General features: G+C 41.5%; 2 protein-coding genes across 4 annotated transcripts in view; one reads left to right on the forward strand and one right to left on the reverse strand.

Annotated features, from left to right (window-relative positions):
• Positions 1–600: 600 nt before the first annotated feature.
• Positions 601–3,335, forward strand: RPL30 (ribosomal protein L30; the record flags this gene model as incomplete). Its single annotated transcript, XM_084229143.1, has 4 exons — positions 601–621; positions 886–1,031; positions 2,395–2,525; positions 3,235–3,335. The coding sequence occupies 4 exons, from the start codon at positions 601–603 to the stop codon at positions 3,282–3,284; spliced, it is 348 nt and encodes a 115-aa protein (XP_084085269.1). The 3' UTR covers positions 3,285–3,335.
• A 5,101-nt stretch (positions 3,336–8,436) lies between these two features.
• Positions 8,437–19,187, reverse strand: part of MATN2 (matrilin 2) — a gene marked incomplete at its 3' end in the record, with an annotated part of 114,132 nt that continues 103,381 nt past the window's right edge. For 2 of the 3 annotated variants that reach the window (XM_084230323.1, XM_084230321.1), the window contains 7 exons: positions 18,626–18,748; positions 15,371–15,784; positions 12,892–13,044; positions 11,236–11,307; positions 10,427–10,561; positions 9,961–10,062; positions 8,437–8,489 (listed from right to left, as the gene is read on the reverse strand). In XM_084230323.1, coding sequence (XP_084086449.1) covers positions 8,437–8,489; positions 9,961–10,062; positions 10,427–10,561; positions 11,236–11,307; positions 12,892–13,044; positions 15,371–15,784; positions 18,626–18,748 — 1,052 coding nt within the window. The remainder of the gene's footprint in view (positions 8,490–9,960; positions 10,063–10,426; positions 10,562–11,235; positions 11,308–12,891; positions 13,045–15,370; positions 15,785–18,625; positions 18,749–19,187) is intronic. The other variant, XM_084230322.1, reaches the window with a different exon arrangement.

The following is a 19,187-nucleotide window of genomic DNA, read 5'->3' on the forward strand; positions in this document are numbered from 1 at the left end:
AGCACACGCAGCCGCTTCAGCTCGGCGGAGCTTCTACTTCCGGTGAGTGGACCCGGGAATGAGGCGCACTGGAGTCCTCCTGAAGTCTTCCCCCTAGAGCTGCGGCTTCGGGCAGAGATGAGTTCCGCCACACTAAGACCACCGCCTCCTCAGACCGCCCCTACCGTCTCACCCTCTGACTGCTTCTCGGCTTGACTCGATGTTCTTCGGTTCACAGAGCGCAGATCGGAGCAGCAGAGTAACAGCGCCGCGAAGTTTGTAAAGCGGAGTGTACAGTCTCACTACCACGTTAAGTAGGGTATCTAAAGCAACCAGTACCGATCCTCTGCTGCTTGCCCCGCCCCTTCCACTTGCGATGTGCTTCCGCTTCCGGTCCCGGTGTCTCGGTTCAGCCGTGAAGAGCTTTGCATTGTGGGAACTCTTTCCTTTCTCTCTCCCCGGCCATCTTGGCGGCTGTTCTTGGTGAGTGGGCTCCTTCGGGTGGAGGTTTAGGCATCGCGAGGAGTCCTTCGCATTACCGTTTGGAGCTCCGAATCCTAAACTGTCTGCCGTCTCCTCTACATTCTAGGTTGGGGGCCATCCCGCACCTAAGGCAGGAAGATGGTGGCCGCAAAGAAGACGGTGAGTGAAGCAAGCGGGCCATGCCGGAAGCACATTCACGTGGAGAGGAGTCTCGGCCGGGGCGGGCAGATCTGAGCACACAGGGGAGACAGCATGACCATTGGCATTTGGAGGGTCACAGAAGGACCCCAAGAGGCCCTTTCAGTAATTTGGGACTCTACTTTGAAGGCTTTATTAAGGGGCTCGGCTTCAAGAAGTCTGGATGGATCTCGTTTAGAGGTGGTAACAAGGTGTTTAAGTAGGTGTTAAATGTTTGCCTTGTAGAAAAAGTCGCTGGAGTCGATCAACTCTAGGCTCCAACTTGTTATGAAAAGTGGAAAGTACGTGCTGGGGTACAAGCAGACTCTGAAAATGATCAGACAAGGCAAAGCTAAACTGGTCATCCTCGCCAACAACTGCCCAGCCTTGAGGTAATGGAAGGAGTGTGAGTGTGTGTGTCGCCTCTGCAAGTTCATCTTTAGCGAATATTTAGAAGTGTAAACTTGAAATCCGGATAGCATGAATTCGATTTTTCGTGAAATGTTTTACCAAGGAATGCTTGTAAAATGAGTTAAGGTTGCTTATTGTGTTTGGCTCATGATACCCTCCCTTAATCATGTTCTCACCATGTGGAAGCTTGGCGAGCAGAGTGTGGCAGAAGGTTAAAACCATAGAGCGGCATCTTTTCAGGGAAGCAAACACGTAATTTTTCTGTATCCTGCGTTTTTTGGTTTGAGGTGCTTTAAAGGTACTTGATGGATAAACTTGTTTTACTGTAATAAAACTAGATTAGTAAAGTTCAGGCTGGCCTGACTTAACTAATTCATCCTACTTGTCAATTCCCAGACCCATAGTTTTGCTTGGCTCACTTTTGAAATTGAATTAAAAGGGTAAATAAGTTTTAGAAACTTTGACTTTGTAAATATATCATGTTTTCAGTCTACTAACTGGGGGTTGATTTTTCAGTGGTAAGGCATAATGTCCTGTGAGGACAGCATTTTATATAATTGACACAGTTTGGGTGTTCTGCATCCCATCTTGCGCTTGGGGCTTACCCCTAATCTTTCAAACCTGCCTTCTGTGACAGTGCTTCTTAAAACGTGAAGTGCACACAATCACAAGAGTGATCTTGTTAAAATACAGGTTCTGATCTCATGAGTCTGGGATGGGGCCTAAGATTATGCATTTTTAAGAAGCACTTTGTGGCAGTGTTGGTTTGTGGGTGCATACATTCAGTAATGGCATGATTCCATTAGGGCTCTCTTGGAATTTATAAAGCCATCTGCCTATACAGTTGACATAGAAATGTTAACTGGGTAAGTAATATCATCCCTTATCTAAGATTTGGACACCAGATTATAGAAATGTTTGTTTTTTAAGATAACATAGGTTCAGTTTCTGGATCCTATGCTATTTATACTGCACCTCACTTATCGTCATTAGCTTTAAAAAAAGGGGGGGACTTAAGAGATTACCATGAGAATTATAGAGTCTGGCATGTAGTAAATGCTAAGTAAATAATGCTTTTATTTTGCACTTTACTCTCTAGTGTCCATTAGCATAAATATCATCTTAAACATGGTAGCTGCTCAGTAGATAGTACTGGTTTCCCCATCTCTGAAAGGATCCAACAAAAGAACAGGTCATATTAGCTGGTGGATATGATAGTGTTTTTGACAGTAATAACTGGCTTAATTACTGTTTGATTCTGATAAACACTATGAGAGAAGTAGTAACCCTAAGTCTTCGGTCACTTAGTATGGCATATATTGTCCCTGTTTTTGATTCCCACAGGAAATCTGAAATAGAGTACTACGCCATGTTGGCCAAAACTGGTGTCCATCACTACAGTGGTAATAATATTGAATTGGGCACAGCGTGTGGAAAATACTACAGAGTATGCACACTGGCTATCATTGACCCAGGTATGCTCTTTGAATCATAAAATTATTTTTCCCCTTTAAAATACAAGTATTCCTTGCTATATAGATGTTTTTGGTTACTTTGTTCAGTTAGTGAGAATTTGGCTATTGCAAGGGGAAGTCTGTAGTATCATTTTACATCAAATAGATAATGTTAGCCCATTATAATTACTTCATTATAAGCTAATTTTTTTAATTTTGAGGTGAATTTTATTTCATGAAGCACCTCAGAAATTACGACTTGTAGGACTTTGGTAAAGGTGAAATGATAAAGGGGGAGAATAATTAGGTGAAACAGTACCTTATTGGCTTCCTGAGAACAGACAGGTAAATAAGAGGAAAACAAGTGCCTTACAAATATGCATCCTGTTATATTTTGAACTTAGTTTTAAATCATAACATAATGGCGAATATTCTCGCTGTTCTGATTTTGTGATAATCAGGGCAGGCTAAACATTCGCTATATTATGACCATGCATGTGTCCCCAGGCCTAGTTCTTACCCTAGGTCTGGTTTTATATATGCTGGTAATAAACTAAGACTGATTTATATGATGGATTTTGTGTGGACAGTGTCTGTGACTCTAGGTATCTTTGAATAACCTCAAGAAGTGACCGCACAGCTAGTGTGATAACATCAGCATAACCACTGCTAGTTTGATGATTACCACTTCATATTAAACAAATTGTAAAATGACTGTTTTATTTTCTAGGTGATTCTGATATCATTAGAAGCATGCCAGAACAGACTGGTGAAAAGTAAATCATGTAAAATTTTTCTTTAATAAAACTGGCCGGAGCTTGTTAAACACTGTATTCGTTTTCATTTTTTCCTTTGTAACTTGTCTCAGTACACTTTTCTGAATATTAGAGAGGATGAGGCAGTTAAATCTCAGATAAGACTGTGAGGGAATAAGAGCTATACGTTCCAATTACCATCTTCTTGTGTTTGTAAAGGAAGTAAATTGTGTTCCTTTCTTGTTAAGTCTTTGTTTTAAGAGTTAATTGTCATAATCCCAGTTTCAGGACATGGTTGGCATTTTATGTTTGAGAGGTGCTAAGTTCGATAACCTGGAATTTAACCAAAATTGTAGTTTACAGTCCAGCTTAAATCTACCATTTCTGAGTAGCAAAGAGATTAAATGAAATTTGTTTGCCTCACCCAGAAAATTGTCACAGGCTGAGGAAAGTTCTGTTCAACTTGAGTAAAGAAGGATCTTAATGGTTTGCAGTGGTTGGGGTATTGAAATTACTTGGATGATTTCAGAATTAACAGATGTTCAATAAATGTTGAGTCTACAGTGGCCTAAATTGTGCTGTATATAATTTTAGCCCTAAGAGAAACTGAAGTATGTTCTGTGGAACCTTTTTCCCATATCTGTTAATATCCTTTGGAACATTCAAGAATTACTGGGGATGGAGAGAATGTTGGTTTAGATATATCTTAATTTATGCATTTGGATGGTACAGACCTTGTATACACTCCACAGTCTAGGAAGGATATAGAAGTGTCAGAAATGGTTATGTCTTTTGGATTTTAGAGTCAGTTGATAGGCACTGGTGACTAGGTGAGGATACCTTCCATGCTCTATCCAGAGTCAGGTATTGAACATGTAGCAACTCCTGGGTAAGAGCCCTCAAGTTACATAAAAAGATGTAAATGTCCCAAAGTGCCTAAAAATGTCTGTCGCAGTTAGTCCATTTCCATAGTTTCAGTCTCAGTAGGGAAGTTTATGTGTGCTTGTTTTTTCCCCTTCACTCGGTCAACTTTCAAAATGCTATTTGAATTACTACACTGCTTTCCCTCGGGGTTGACTGGTTCCAATTTAGATTCTTAAGGGGTAGTGACCTGAAGAATATAGTATTGTGGGTGCCAGTGTACCACCTCTTTGCAATGGTTCCATTTGCATGGCTTTCACACTGCAGGCATTTTTTTGAAAGATGGCTTTTAGAAAGTAATATTCTAGATGGTGATGATTTGGCTTACCTTTTCTGAAGATAGAAAACATAACCTCACTCTCTGGACTCTAGAATCAACTGATAGGCAGCTGGGGCAACTGATGAGGTGCCATTAAGTTGCTGCCAGATACTCAGGCAGGTCTGGAGGTAGGGAAAAACCAAAGAGCTGAGGTGTTGAGTGTTCGTTGTGGTCTCTGGTATGTGGAGAATAACAAAGGGGGATAGAGAAAAGCTACACTTAGGCTGCTCTGAATGAATAGTTACTTGTATCTTCCAGAATATGGTAATTTGGTTTATGAAAAATTCTGATCTTGTAACTCTTATTTCCAACCCCTTAGATTTGTTCCCTTTGCCTGCCGTGACATTTGCCAATATTTTTCTTTTCTTTTTTTTTTTTTTTTTAAAGATTTTTATTTATTTATACAAGCAGGGTATAGTCATAAGCGCGGGAGGGTGAGAGAATTCACCAGAGCCAGAGCGGGGAGCAGAGCAGGCAGAAGGACCGAAGTACACTGCTGAGGGGAGCAGCGGGCCGCAGGAGAGGTCTGCGCGCCATGTGGGACCCTCCTCTAGTGGCCGGGGAGCAGCCGGGGATCGAACCGGTGCTGCAGAGGCTGCGGGCAGCTTCGCAACCCAGCGCTCAACCTCTGCACCACCGGGGAGGCCCATTGCTCATATTTTTCTAAGCTTATTCCAATATTCTCTTGCAGTCTAGGTTGGATGCTTCTGAGTTACCACAGACTTGTTTTTCATGTATTAATCAGCTGTCTCACTATATCACTTTCGTGCCTGGTACCTAATACAGTCAAAAAACCAGATTGAATAAAGACTAGGGCTTGAAACACACTATTCTCATTGATAAGCTTGTAGTTGGCGAGTCCAGAATGTTAGCATTTAAAATAATAGACACTAACGTAGAGTACATGTTAACCCATTTAATCCTCTTGACAACCCAGTGTGTAGTACTATTAGTTGCATTTAACAGGTAAGGAAATCAAGGTTTGAAAAAGTCGCATGATAAACAAATTTGAAGGCCTTAATGCCAGAAATAAGGAAAATAGAGTACTTCAAACATTAAATATCTTCAGTTATTTTGTAAATTTGATAGGTTGGTGAGAGACCTTTGTTTCTCAGAAGGTTAAACTGATTTTCTCCTCTAGTTAGAGATAGTTGAAAATCTGGAGATGAGTTTAATAGCTTAAAAAAGCTGGCCACTGTCTCCACAGCCACTAGAGGGAGCAGGGACTCAGCAGTAAGTGAAGTAGAATTGAACTAAATGGAAGGTAGTTTTACTTCTCAGAAAGTAATGCCAACACAAATCATTATTTTACTTCCTGATGAGAATCTGTTTTCATTATCAAGTGGATGATTCTAATGTAAACTGAAGGTGTAATATTTTGAGTCAATTCTTATATATGGAAAGAATCAAGATTTTTGGACAAGATAGGCTTAAGGAATGTTCTTTCCACTCTAGCACATTGCCCTTGGGGAGGACTTTCTGATGGAAAGACTTGTCTTGAAATATTTAGACTTAAGTATATTCAAAGCGTTTTGTTTATAAAGCATCACCTGGCTTCCAGGATACAATAGCTTCCCTGGGGTAGATGTCCTTTTGAGTTTCTTAACAAAACTATCACTTGTGTTCTTTGCTGCTCTAGGTACCTTGAACTGAAGTACATACAGTTGAAGTGTTCATTTGACTGTCCCACTGCCTTATTTTCCCAGGGACATATCCTTCCAGAACATTTGTACTTTATATGTGTATATGTGTCTTTGAACTAGTATTTTTTTCTTTCGGAAATGGTTTGAAAAGTAGAGAAACATACTTTACCATATACTTTAGATTTATCTGAGTTTTGCCATAGATAGATGTGGATTTATTGAATTCCGTTTAGATGTATATTTTTACTACTCACCCGGAGCCCTACCCTGTCACTGTCTACAGCTTCCCTCCTGATAGCTAGAGGAGCTTGCCCAAGGGCAAGAAAGATTAAACTTTTTTTATAAGCTTATTGGCTGTTTCTCATGTATCTATCTATACCTTGCATTTAAAGTTAAGCAAAGAGGGCTTCCCTGGTGGTGCAGCGGTTGAGCGCTGGGTTGCGAAGCTGCCCGCGGCCTCTGCCGCGCTGGTTCGATCCCCGGCTGCTCCCCGGCCACCAGAGGAGGGTCCCACATGGCGCGCAGACCTCTTCTGCCGCCAGCTGCTCCCCTCAGCAGTGTACTTCGGTCCTTCTGCCTGCTCTGCTCCCCGCTCTGGCTCTGGTGAATTCTCTCACCCTCCCAGGCTTCTGACTGTACCCAGTGCATGTATAAACAACACAAACAAACAAATAAATAAATAAAACATGCCTCTATTAAAAAAAAAAATAAAAAAAAAAATAAAGTTAAGCAAAGAATCCAGTCTCTGGCCTCATGGCTCCAAGTCAGAGTTCAGCCAGATGGTCAGACTCGGAACAGGGCACAGATCTGGATTTGGCCTGCAGACTCGCGGGGGCCAGTGGCAAGCAATCAGCCATCAGGTCTTGGGCCACGTCCCTAGGAGCTCCAAGTTGAGGTACACCAGTCGGCCTTACTATTCTTGCATATTATGGGGATCAGTGGAAAGCAGTCAGCCAGCTGGCCTCAGGACCCTGGAGCCTCTTAGCTCCAAGACCAAGGTCGATCAGCCAACCAGGCTTGGTCTGCAGGCTTACCAGGTTAGAGGCAAGAAGTCCGCCAACAGGCCTTGGCCTCTGTGACCACGCTCCAAGCTCTGAGGTTGACCAGCCGACCAAACCTGATCTTGGGCTCTTCCTAAAGGTTCCTGTGGTGAACCAGCAGGCTTGGCTTGCACTCAGGGGTTAGCCAGTGCACTGGGCCCAGAGTTGGGCTTTGCCTCCAAGCGCAACAGTTTCAAGCTGGCCAGAACTAGATCCAGCCAGAAATGGAAACATACTGAACTACCTGCAACCAGTTCCAACCAGAAATAGAGTCTAGTGAGCTGTGGACAGTGTGTATACAGGACGGTAGGGCCACCACAAAAAAGATCAATGTCCTTCATGTGCTGGGAGGAAAACATGTGGTGGCCAGCTCTGCAAAGACACCAGAAGGCATTGGAGGAGAGAGACCTACCTTACTCCACGAGGGTCCTCAGGTGTGGATCAGGCTTCCCACAGGAGGTCCACTTTCCTGGGAAGCCCAAAGCAGCTTTCCCCTCTCCCTGGCCCTGTTTGGGGGACTTCAGTGAAAAAGGTCCATACCCTCTGCCCTAGGACTCCCCTCCTCCACAAAGAGAAACTAAATGGCTCAGGAAAGGACACTTTACTTGTATTACAAGTGCTGTGAAATTGGCTGATATACCTTCTTTCCTTCCTTCCTTCTTTCCTTCTTTCCTTCTTCCCTCATTTAGCCTGCCTGCCTGCCTCAAAATATAAAAGTGATTATCCCATGAAAAAAAGAATAAGGTAAGCTAAGAATTACATACAGGATACCATTCTCTGAAATGGTGCGTTTTAATACTGTATAAAAATTCAACTTGTTATACAAGTACATCTGTCCTACGATTTTATGCATACATCCATATACATATATCAAGGTAAATTCCAATACAAAAAATAGCTTTTCCTGTGGCCAGTGTTCTCGAGAAGTAAGACTGCAAACTTTCATTTTGTAGTCAAATAAGATCACAACTCTAAGGCAGGAGGAGACAAAAGCAAATCCTGTCCACAGCATGTTACAGAATACCTTGCATAGCTTATTCTCTTGGTAAACATTCTAGGATTCAGGATTTTTTTCTCTCAAATTTACACAAGTTAGTGCTTACTTTGGCCCATTCTATAGCAAACCAGCTTTCTCAGTACTTGTTATGTTTTACTTTACAGAATCAATAATAGCTTGAACTTTGGGACCCTGAACAGCTTTCACTGTAATCCTGGATACCATGGCATACAAACAATGTAGAGCATCTCTAATTTTCATCTGTATCTCAGGCGATTTTCCAGGGCTTCCATCCTCTGTGTCATTTCTTCTAGTATATCTCAAATTAAGGAAGAGAAATCTGAATTGCCTAGTTTATTTTCATTCAAATACAACTTGATTTACTTACGTAAAAATAGGGCTGTTCTGAAAAATAAAAGGCTGCCCCCCCCCTCGTTTTTTTGTTAAGTATTTTAAAACCCTGACTTGTAAGTTTATACTAACAGGACTATAAATACATTCCAGGTTAAGTACTAACATCAGTCTAAATTATTATTTTTTTTTTTGTAATTTGTAGCTCTACTCCCCTATTGCTTATAAATCAGTTAGCCATAGCCAGAACTGACTGGGAATGGGTGAAGAAGAGGGAAAGATCAGAACTTGGAAGTAAGATGGGACATTGTAAGATAAGGCAGATGGCGAGTTTATGCCGTTGACGCCAGCTACCGCTAAAGGGGAGAAGCCTTGAAGAATGCTGACCTATACTTTGTTTTAACTGACTTGGTTTTCCTGGGAAGTGGACTTTCAGCGGTATTGTGGGAAAGGGAGAGGAAGGGGCATTAGAGTAGAGTGTGTTTTACCTCCTCCTTGTATGTTCCTTAATACCCTCCACCTGCCCCTTGGTGGCAGAAGAGAGCCCTCTACAACTGCTGTTAGATTATTTTAATCAGGAGGAGCATATTTCCAGCTTTCAGAAAGGGAATAGCTATATTCTGTTCCTTATTATACAAACCCATTGCACAGAGATAGTTCAAATTAAACCATCTCTCTACAGGTAGCTGATGCATGTTGAGGCAGATACTAGCCGGCTTTAGTAAGTTTACTGTAAGTTTAAGTTCAGAGCAGTTGGCAGGGTGTTGTGTGTGTAAAATCACAGAATCCCCATTTCTCCATTATCGCAAGCATTCCTTTTACTTGTAATATTTACTTGTAATACTGTTTTAATGAATCACTGGATCCTGCTGTTCCCTTGGTAGCATGCTTCATCTTTTACAGTGGCGATAAAAAAGATCTTTGCTGCCAAGGAACAAAAAAACCCAAAAGACAAACAAACCCAGTCCTCAGGCAACCACACATGACTAGTGTGGCTGTAGCGTGTCTTGTGGCCAGAGGAAAGGTTTGAGCTTAGAAGGAATTTGAAAATTATCCATTCTAAAACATTCTTTGCCTGTACACAGAGTACCCTTAATGTACACACCTCATGGGAGGCACATCCCTCCCATTTCCTCCCAGCAGTAAAGGAGTTAAACAAATCTGTTTTTTCTTTACTTTGCATACTAATTGACTGGCTTTATTGCTAAATTATCTAGAACTGCAGATAACAAGTAAAGGCTTGACCCTTGCAGCTAAGCTTGACCTGCCCTTGGATCTCAAACAACTGCTTAAGTAAAAAACTTTTTCTGGCATTCATTATTCTTGACTTCATGTAAATGACTTCACCTGACATATGCCCACTTGTAGTATTTGTGAAGTTCTGATAATATTCTTTGCATTCCATACAGAAGCATGATATTAGCAAAGGATATAGCGCTGTGTTAATTTTCTTACTTCTTCATTCGCAAGGTTCTGGAACATTATAAGGTTTTCACATTTGCATTGATCATGTTTTCCTTCCAAAGGATTTCCTGAGAAAGCAGATGGAAAGCTTTTACCTCTATAACCCACCAGATTTCCCAAATGCATAAAATCAGTCTGAATCAGCATGTGAAGGAAACCATAGTGAAAGACACATTCAACTTTTTCCATGTGGCCAGATCCAGTAAATACCAGGAAAGGGATTTATATGCTTCCAACACGGGAAGTGGCCTTTACTGTGGATTGGGGAAGACTACTATTTCTTTCAGTTTATTTTTTTTTTTCTCACATAAGTTCTCTTTCCCCCATCCCATTTCCTGCTTCCTCCTGTCCTTTTCCTCCTTTTAAGCTGAGTTTATTCACAAGCTGAGAGGCTTTCAAATTACTGTACAGTGGTATTTTACTTGGAATTACCTGAAGATTTTGTTGAATGGAAAAGTTTTTGTGTGGACCGTGAAAGATTGTCTTCTTCAAATAGATATCTGTGTTGCACTGCAAAATTAGAACAGGAAAGTAGGTCTTGGATATTTATGGTGACTGGCTCAGATTCTGTCAAGAGAAAGAAAACTGAAGTCAAACCTGCTTAACACAGTTACAGTTATAAAACAACCCTCAGTGGTCAGAGTAAGGTGCATGGTATTCCTAGCATGTGGAACAGTTTTACTTTGGAACTTACTGTAGCAAAAAGACTGTCAGCAGAAAGACTATTTCTAACTATGGTTTTTAAAATGTAGCAAAATGTTTCCTATCAGGTAGAGATAGAAAAATAAGTCATTATTGACAATTAAAATCTTACTTTTGCTTTTTTACAGCTGTCTGGGGAGAAAGCATGGTGGAAGCATCCAATAAAGGGTCTAAAAACACTGCTTTAAAAAAATTACCTGTTGGGTAGATGGAGCTAGGAGGAATTATGCTCAGTAAAATAAGTCAGAAGGAAAAAGAAAAATATTGGATGATTTCACTTATAGGAGGAATATAGGGGAACCAAATAAGACATCAGTGTAAAAAAATAATAATACAAAACACAGCAAAATAAAACTGACAGTTATAAACCAGAGACATCCTGCAGGGGAGGAGGAGGGAGAGGGATCAGAGGGAGGGAAGAAGGAGCACAGGGGACTGAGGTGATCGTGCACGGGTGCATTGGTGAAGGAAACTATGGGGGAAGCAAATATTGTTTAAAAATGAACAATGATGTGAAAAAAATTTAAGTTAAAAATTACCTGTTGGCTGATGGACCCTCTTTGGCAATTCCCTTGCTGGGGAATCCTGACTTCCACCTGAGTCTTCCAGAGCTGAGAGAGAAAAAAAAAAGATGACCAAGAGGAGTGACAATTGTCCACTTGCAGGCATGTGTCCTTTGGGAAACTCATCCCAGACCAACTCCTTATCTGTCTGCCATAACCCAGGATATTTGATTTTATTTAGTAACACCACAGATTGAAAAGCAACTGGTTACTTAGATGATAATCCAAGATTACTCGAAGGCAGTTCTCTCCAGTTAGAGGAACCTGGACGTGTTATGTGCATCTTTTTCCATAAGATTACGACCCCTTCCCCAATGGCATGTAGAAGGCAGGGTGAGAATAAAACTTGAAGTTGTCCAAGGATTAAGCTGAACTGGCAGCATCTCCACTTGAGGGCATTTCAACTTGAGTCAAATAGAACATTAATTATCTGGGCCTCCCTGGTGGTGCAGGTGGTTGAGCACCACACTGTGAAGCTGTCCGTAGCCTCTGCAGTGGGGGTTCAATCCCAGCTGGCCAGGAAGAAACCCACATGGCACGAAAGACCTCCCCTGACTCGCCTGCTGCTCCCCTCAGCAGTGTATTTCATCAGTCTGCCTTTTCTGTTCCCCGCTCTGTCTCTGGTGAATCCTCTCACTCTCCCACACCTCTGTATAAATAAATACATCTAAAAAAAAAAAAAGAACATTAATTATCTACTTGGATTAGAAATCTGAAAGGCCTCCTCTCTCTGGTCCCCCTTCATCTCATTGTTTTTTGTTTTTGTTTGTTTTTTAAAGATTGATTGATTTATGCACAAGAGCTGGGGTACAGGCAAGAGGTGCAGGGGATGAGAGGATTCACCAGAGACAGAGTGGGGAGCAGAACAGGCAGACTGACTGAAGTACACTGCTGAGGGTAGCAGCAGGTGAGACAGGAGAGTTTTGCCGTGCCATGTGGGTTGCTCCCTGGCTGGCTGGGGATTGAACTCGTGCTGTAGAGGCCATGGATTACTTCATACTGCAATGCTTAACCCCTTGCACCACCAGGGAGGCCCTGTTTTTTATTTTCTTTAGAGGATATAGGCACATCCCTTAGACTGGGATTTTATTGGTAACTGAACCTGGGACATGAGGAAAAGGAAAAATGGGCAGAATTGCTATATATAACCATAGCTGGCAAAATGAGTAAACAGGAGAAAAGCATACAGAACTCATACATAAAAAAATACAAATTCTAAAGAGCAGTTCTGTTCTGTAAACAGTAGTCCACAAAGGAAGCATTCTTTCGTTTTCAACAGTGGGCTTGGAAGGACTACTGTCCTGTCCATTCTGATTACAGGCATATCCTGAAATTGGCAGTGGCTCTCCTGATACATACAATGGCCGTGTCTTAGTGAAACAATCAACTCTATTAAATACGCTGGTATAGTCAGTACACTTATACTGCTCAGCACACAGCAAGCACTCAGGCAATATTAGCTATTACTTTTATATTCTCCCCTGTTCCACATTTTATACTTAGTGTTTCTAAGCATCACCCACCCTGCCCACTGTGGAGGCACTTTTTTGGAACACCGAAAGAATGGGTAGAAAAGTTCTCATTCAAGGGTTCTTGCTGTCCTGTTTGTCTCCTAGATGTAAGTTATAATACCTTCGCATATGCCTTTCTTTAGCTTTTCACTTATCTCGGCCATTGTGCTGAAATCTTCGGCGTAGAAGAGATGCTTGCTTGTAGGCTCAGAGGCAATCTCTTGCAGTTCTTCCTCAATGGCTTTTCCTACCCCAACAGCATACATAGTTACACCTAAGGGGCAGAGCAAATTAAGAACAAGGAAGTTAGAGCTGTGTTCCCAGGGTCTGAAGTTGTGGGTACTATATGCAAAGTGAGGGGATTTGAGAAGTCCATGTCAACCACTCTTTATTTTTCCACTATTATAATTTTGACCCTATGAGCAAGAGGAGGATCCAAGACAAGAATGTGAAGCATGTAGGAGAGGTTGGGGGAGTTAGATCCCCAACCTGTGTTGCTCAGCACTAAGCAAGGTAACTTAAGTCTTTCACTTTTCTTTGAATTAGCCTTGTGGATAAAGTAGAAAAGAGCATTATCTTATGCTTACTAAATGGGAATCTCTTCTTCTGGGAGAATTTTAAGAAGCAAGTCAATATATGACCTTATAACCTAGTTTCTGCATTTCAGAGGTACAGGATAAGACTGTTAAGCAACCAGGGGTCAAGCAAAGCTGCATCCTGCCCAACCCTCTTGGAAGGATGAAGTCGTGAGGAGGTGCTAAGCTGAAAAGGAGAATCTGCAGACTGTAGGAAACCCTCAAAGGCAGAACTAGGATAAATCCAAGTATCAACATCAGATTTCAACAGGGATGTGAGATTTTTCCAAAAGCTTTTTTAAATGATTAGAAATACTTTTCCTTTGAAAGCAACAAATAAAAACTCAAGTTCTACTTGTTTTTCAATATTTTCAGCATTGTTATCTCATTCTGGCTAACTCATTAGACCACATTTTTTAAAAATACACATAAAATGACTCCTTAAATCAAGGCACAGGAGTTATGCCTTGTTCTAAGTCAGTGTAAGGGCAATAGTCCACTTCAGCATATTTGTCTGTGACTTTTATGTACAACTTCCTAAAAAGGATAACTACCATTTTCAGATGGTGTTAACTACACTTGGGAGTAATTAAATTCATTTTGAGGATGTCACTTCAGATAAACCTTGTTGATTCAGAATCAAATAAATATCTATTTAATCTACCACCTGTCTTTAGGTAATTCCTGGAAAGCTGAGTAGAGGAACGGTTAAGGTGGTCTCGCTGAGATAATAAGAGGGCTAAACAATTTTTGGAGACAAGATGCTTTCCTAGATATCTTTAAGAATATAAGCTAAAGAAGCCCCTGGGTTTGACATGAGCTCTATCTAGCAGGCTAGTCTAGAAACAGAGAAACTGGAAGTGAGCAGCTGATTTTACAATCCACCCAGATGATTCAGGGCACAACACTTTTGGTGGCTATTACTCTACTAGGCTCAGAGAAGCAGAATGAATAGTGAGTATGGAAAGGCTTCCCGTTACAAAGAGAGTGATTGATGCTGATGTGACCCAGTCTTTCTGTGAGGACGAATGGTGTTCACTGATGGGGTTGCTAGTACCTTCACTCCTTTGTTCATTCTCTCAGTATTAGTCATGCACGTGCTATCTGCCAGGCCTGATGCAGGCACTGGAGCCATAAAATTAATGAAGCCCTCATCTGTGCACACCCTTCTCCCCTCTATTACGACCTCTTAAAGCAATTTGCCCTCAACAAGTCCTTAAGGAAAGTAGCTTTTAAGTAAAATGCTTTAATACCTCCAGTTTTCTCATCGCCCCAGGAAATCCAGACACTTGACCTTACACTGTTTCTACCAACCACCCTCGCTTTGGATTTTCATTTTTCAAAGGCCATAGTCCTCTGCCATACTTCATGTCTATATGCAACTAAAGAAAGCTCAAGTGCCTCCTTGCAGTATACATGGGATCAGAAAATCCTTAGGGAAGAGGCTGAGCTTTAGTGAGTGACAAGAGTTTAGAATCATAATCTCCTCCAACATTTTTATTTTCTCAAAAGCTTTTTTGCCTCCTGCAAGCCCAAGAGTATTTTCTATTTCAAGGCAATTACACTCTCAGAGTGTCCACTTGAAGTACTGATTTTTTAAAATTAAAATATCAGTAAAAGTTCTTCCCACTAGGAATCTATTTTTATCAAATTCTTCAGGTAGTTCAAAAGCAACCAAACCGGTTTTGGGGAACTCTTGTATATTTTTCTGTGATCAAATAACTAGCTGATTCTCTCCACTGGACACCACACACTGACTAGTGGGCTGCAGTAGGTGAGAACTCAGGTTGTTCTGTGTGTAGACTAACTGCTCTCTCCTTCCCCAGAATTCTTCCCCAGAATCCCTTACCCTCTGGTGGTGCTGATAAGGCCTGTAGGCGGCAGTTTTGTAAAGATGTATGCAGCAAATGACAGGAATCCCTTCCATAATCTCAAAGAAATCTCACTTGTATGCCCAGTGGCCACTGCGGGAGTTAAAGAAACTGGGTCTTGAGTGGTGTAAGCCACACATCCATCCCACATTACCATTGGCCTTGGCTTTACTGGCCCACTCGGAGACGTCATCCTGAGCCCGTCCGTCTGTGAACACAATGGCCACTCTCGGCACCCGGGCGGAAAGAGGCCTGGCCCCTTCTCCTTGGGTAAAACTTCTCTCAAACATGTGCTTCAGGGCTAGGCCAGTCATAGAGCCCTTGCCCATGTACTTCATGTAGACCACGGCTTTTTTCATGTCTTTGGCCGAGCTGAAGTTTTTCAGGGTAAACTCTGTGCGGACCTGCGTGGAATATTGGAGCAGCCCCACTCGAGCAGCTTTGGGGGAAATCTCTAAGGAATCTATAATTCCAGTGACAAACTGCTTCACAATCTCAAAATTCTCTTCCCCAAGGCTCTTGGATCCGTCAATCACAAAGACCAAGTCAATTGGGCCTTCCGTGCATCCTATAGGAATGAAAGGAAAGTTGAGAAATTTAAGTGATAAAAAGTCACGTGCACAAGAGTAGGAGGAAATCATGGTGTGCCTGGACACACAGGAGGAACTGCAAAAGTCACAAGCAACAGTACTTTTTACATTTCTCTTAATAAGGGACTTGTCATAAGTAAAAACACAGCAAAGGTACAAATTGTCCAGGAAACCAGGTCCACACTGTACCGTGGGTCACTCACAGCTAGGTCTGGGAGGGGCTGTGGGTCAAGTACATTGACAGCACCCCAAAAAATTCCTATGACTACTCCACAAGGATAATAGCACCCTAGTGCGGGCTTTCTGTGATATAACAGAGGACGTTCTTCAAATTCAGTCCAACCGTCATTGCTTTTGGAGAAGCTTTGCAGCTTCTACTTGTACCCCTAACACTACTAACTCATTCAACCAACATTTGCTAATGGAGCTCTGGAATCATGCGAGGCACAGCAGGATGACAGTGAGGACCAAGGCCCTGGCACCAAGTGCTTAAATTCCAGGGGACTCCGTGCACTACTCCACCCTTACAATAGCCCCTGATGATGTGCTGGGCTCTTCCTCTAGTCTGCCAGTTCCTCCTCAGCAGGGGCCAAGTCTCATTCATTTCTTTGTCCCAACACCTGGCACACAATTCAACCAGTGCTTGGTAACAGAATAAATGAAAACAGTGGCATCCATTACACAGCACACCTGTAAGTGCCCTACTGAGCCACACTAACTGAAAAATGAATTACCACTCTGGATTCTTTCTGTAGAAGCTTCTCAGGAAACTCAGGTGGCTGACAGTAAAAGCTTTATGTAAGTACTTAAGCAATCTGGGTGTGGAAAATTTTTCGTTATTTAGGGCCATATAAAAAATATTACAGATCCCAAATGGATGATCTCATTTCAAACAGTCTACAGTATGCAAGAAAATGTTTTATATAGCAAGCAGCTGTCTAACATTTGAAAGTGAAGCAAAAAAATACAATCAAATAAAGGCACACACATGCAAAAGTATTTCTATGCCTGGCTTGACTAAACAGGCTAATATAATGACTTGTATATGTGTGTGTGTTGGGACATTTGGTTCCTCTTTCTCTACCAAGTGATTGTCTTCATTACTCAGCCTATTGATCCTTTATCAGTGAAAGAGGAAAAGGTCAATTTAGAGCTTCATTTATATTCATAGCCTCTTTTTGAACAAACCAAAAAAAAAAAAAACTCAGACAGTGTGCACATGGCAGATTGAAATCCAGCAGATTTCAGAAATATTAGAATATTGTTTCAGCAGCAAGTCTGTTGTCTCCTCTTCCCCATAGAACAAAATCAGACTTACAGCCTCCTTGTAATGGAGGGCAGAGGCTTCTCCAGAAAGCAAGAATGCTGGGTAGAATGGAAAGGCGGTGCCAGACATTTGCTTTTAGCCCAGGAAGAATGGCTGGCTACTTGTTAGCAGGAGAGTCGTGCTAATGTTCCTTGGTCATTTTCCTTCTGTGGTTAAGTTAATGAGACTAGAATGGAGCTGTGATTTGCTTCCAGCCCTTAATTTCCAGAGGTGCAGACTGTTAGGGCTGGACATGAGCTTTAAAGGTCACTGAGTGTGACCTTCCTTGTTGCTTTCATCTTTACAACATCAATACCCTGTAGATACTGGGCCTGATCAACATTCCCTAAGAAGAGCAAACACCTCACCTCACGACTAGAGCCCCGTCTTTGGGCAGCTCTTGGTGGGTACAATACCTATCGCTAAATGAGCACTTTGCATGTGCCAGCACAGAGGTAGGCACTTTCAAATACATGACCAAATTTTTCTCAAGGCAATTCTGTGAAGCATTATCTTCATATAATAGGCGAAGGCACTGACACCAAAGAGAAGTAATTTGTCCAAGGTCACACAAGTATATGAGTAGGGGTTCAAATCCAAGCCTGTCTTACTGAAGCTCACGATCTTATCTAATTAATCATACAGCTTATCTTAGAGTGTTTCTGTCTTCATGCTGAACCGTAGCTTCTGCCTAATTTCCTTTCCCTGGAGTGAGCGGGTCATATAAATCATGAATGAGGTGACTGTCACTTAAGTATTTGATCCCCAAACAACTTTATACAATATATGGCTCTGTGAACATGTGGACATATCAGTAAGATAAACTCCTAAAAGTGGAACTACCTTTAAAATATTGTCACTGTCTTCCTAGATGTTATACTAGTTTAGAAACCTAGTGATAAATTTATAGTTACCTATTAAAATATACTTTGCCAATATAAGGAATCATCAAATTTCTTTTTAATCTCCGATAACTAATCATTTTTTTAAAAAGGTGCCTTGGCTTTAATCTCTTAATATTTCCTCTTTTTTCTTTTACAGTCTTTATGTTTCATGTTATGTCATATTGAGACAGACCTTTTCACCACTGAGATTACAAAATAATTCTCTCAAGATTTTTTCTGCTACTTTGGAGTTTTGTGGGGATTTTTTTGTTTGCTTAAGCCTTTGATCCATCTCACTCTCCTTAAAGTACAATGTCCAGAACTGAGTGTAATTGCCCAGCACAGAGCACAGCCAAGTTCTGCCTCCCTCATTCCAGCCTAAGATCTTATTCTTATTCAGCCTAAGAACACTCTAGCTTTTTTATTGATAGTGAACTTACTGTCTTTAAAACAAAAGTTTTTCCACAAGTGCTACAGTTCAACTCTCTAGCCCCATTTTGTATTTATGTCCATTTACATATTTATATTTATGGGAGAAACAGAGGTGAGGGATTTGTTCCCTGGAAGGACTCCAAATGCAGTTGCTCCCAAAACAAACCAAAGCAGAAAGCCAAGTTCAGATCACTTACTCTTGCACCGTCTTCTGTCTTCGGCTAGAACAAATCCCTCTGAGCATTTGCAGGTATAGGAATCGCCATGATTAACACAAGTGTGTTCACAGCCATGGTGGGTTGATTTGCAGATGTCCTTCCCTGGGGAAAGTAGAGAAAGTGAGCAACCCCGACAGCAGAGAAGCGAGCTGGACAGACTAGTTACAGCAGGAGAGATCACGAAAGTAACCCATTGTTTAAATATACGTTCTATTTAAACCACCTTCATAATATTTGCTTTTCTCATCCAATTCTTTGAATAGGTATGGTAAGGGAAAAGTTCTCAGAGGCTCTCACTCCTACCAGCCTGAGTGGTAAGACAGGTGATTGGGTATCCTAGACTTATTGTTGTTGTAACATTGGTTTATGATGTTGTAGAGCTGGGCTTATTATTTTTAGAATTGTTTGGGGTGCTTTGGGTTCTGATTTTTCCAAGTTAGTGATTTTCCCTTCAAAGACATTCCAAATACTCCAGTTTTCATTGTCTAATGAACATTGCTCATGTGTGAGGTACTTTAAATTCTTCAAAGTAGCAACAGCT

This window comes from Talpa europaea (assembly GCF_964194135.1).
Source record: "Talpa europaea genome assembly, chromosome: 3".
Lineage (NCBI taxonomy): Eukaryota > Metazoa > Chordata > Mammalia > Eulipotyphla > Talpidae > Talpa > Talpa europaea.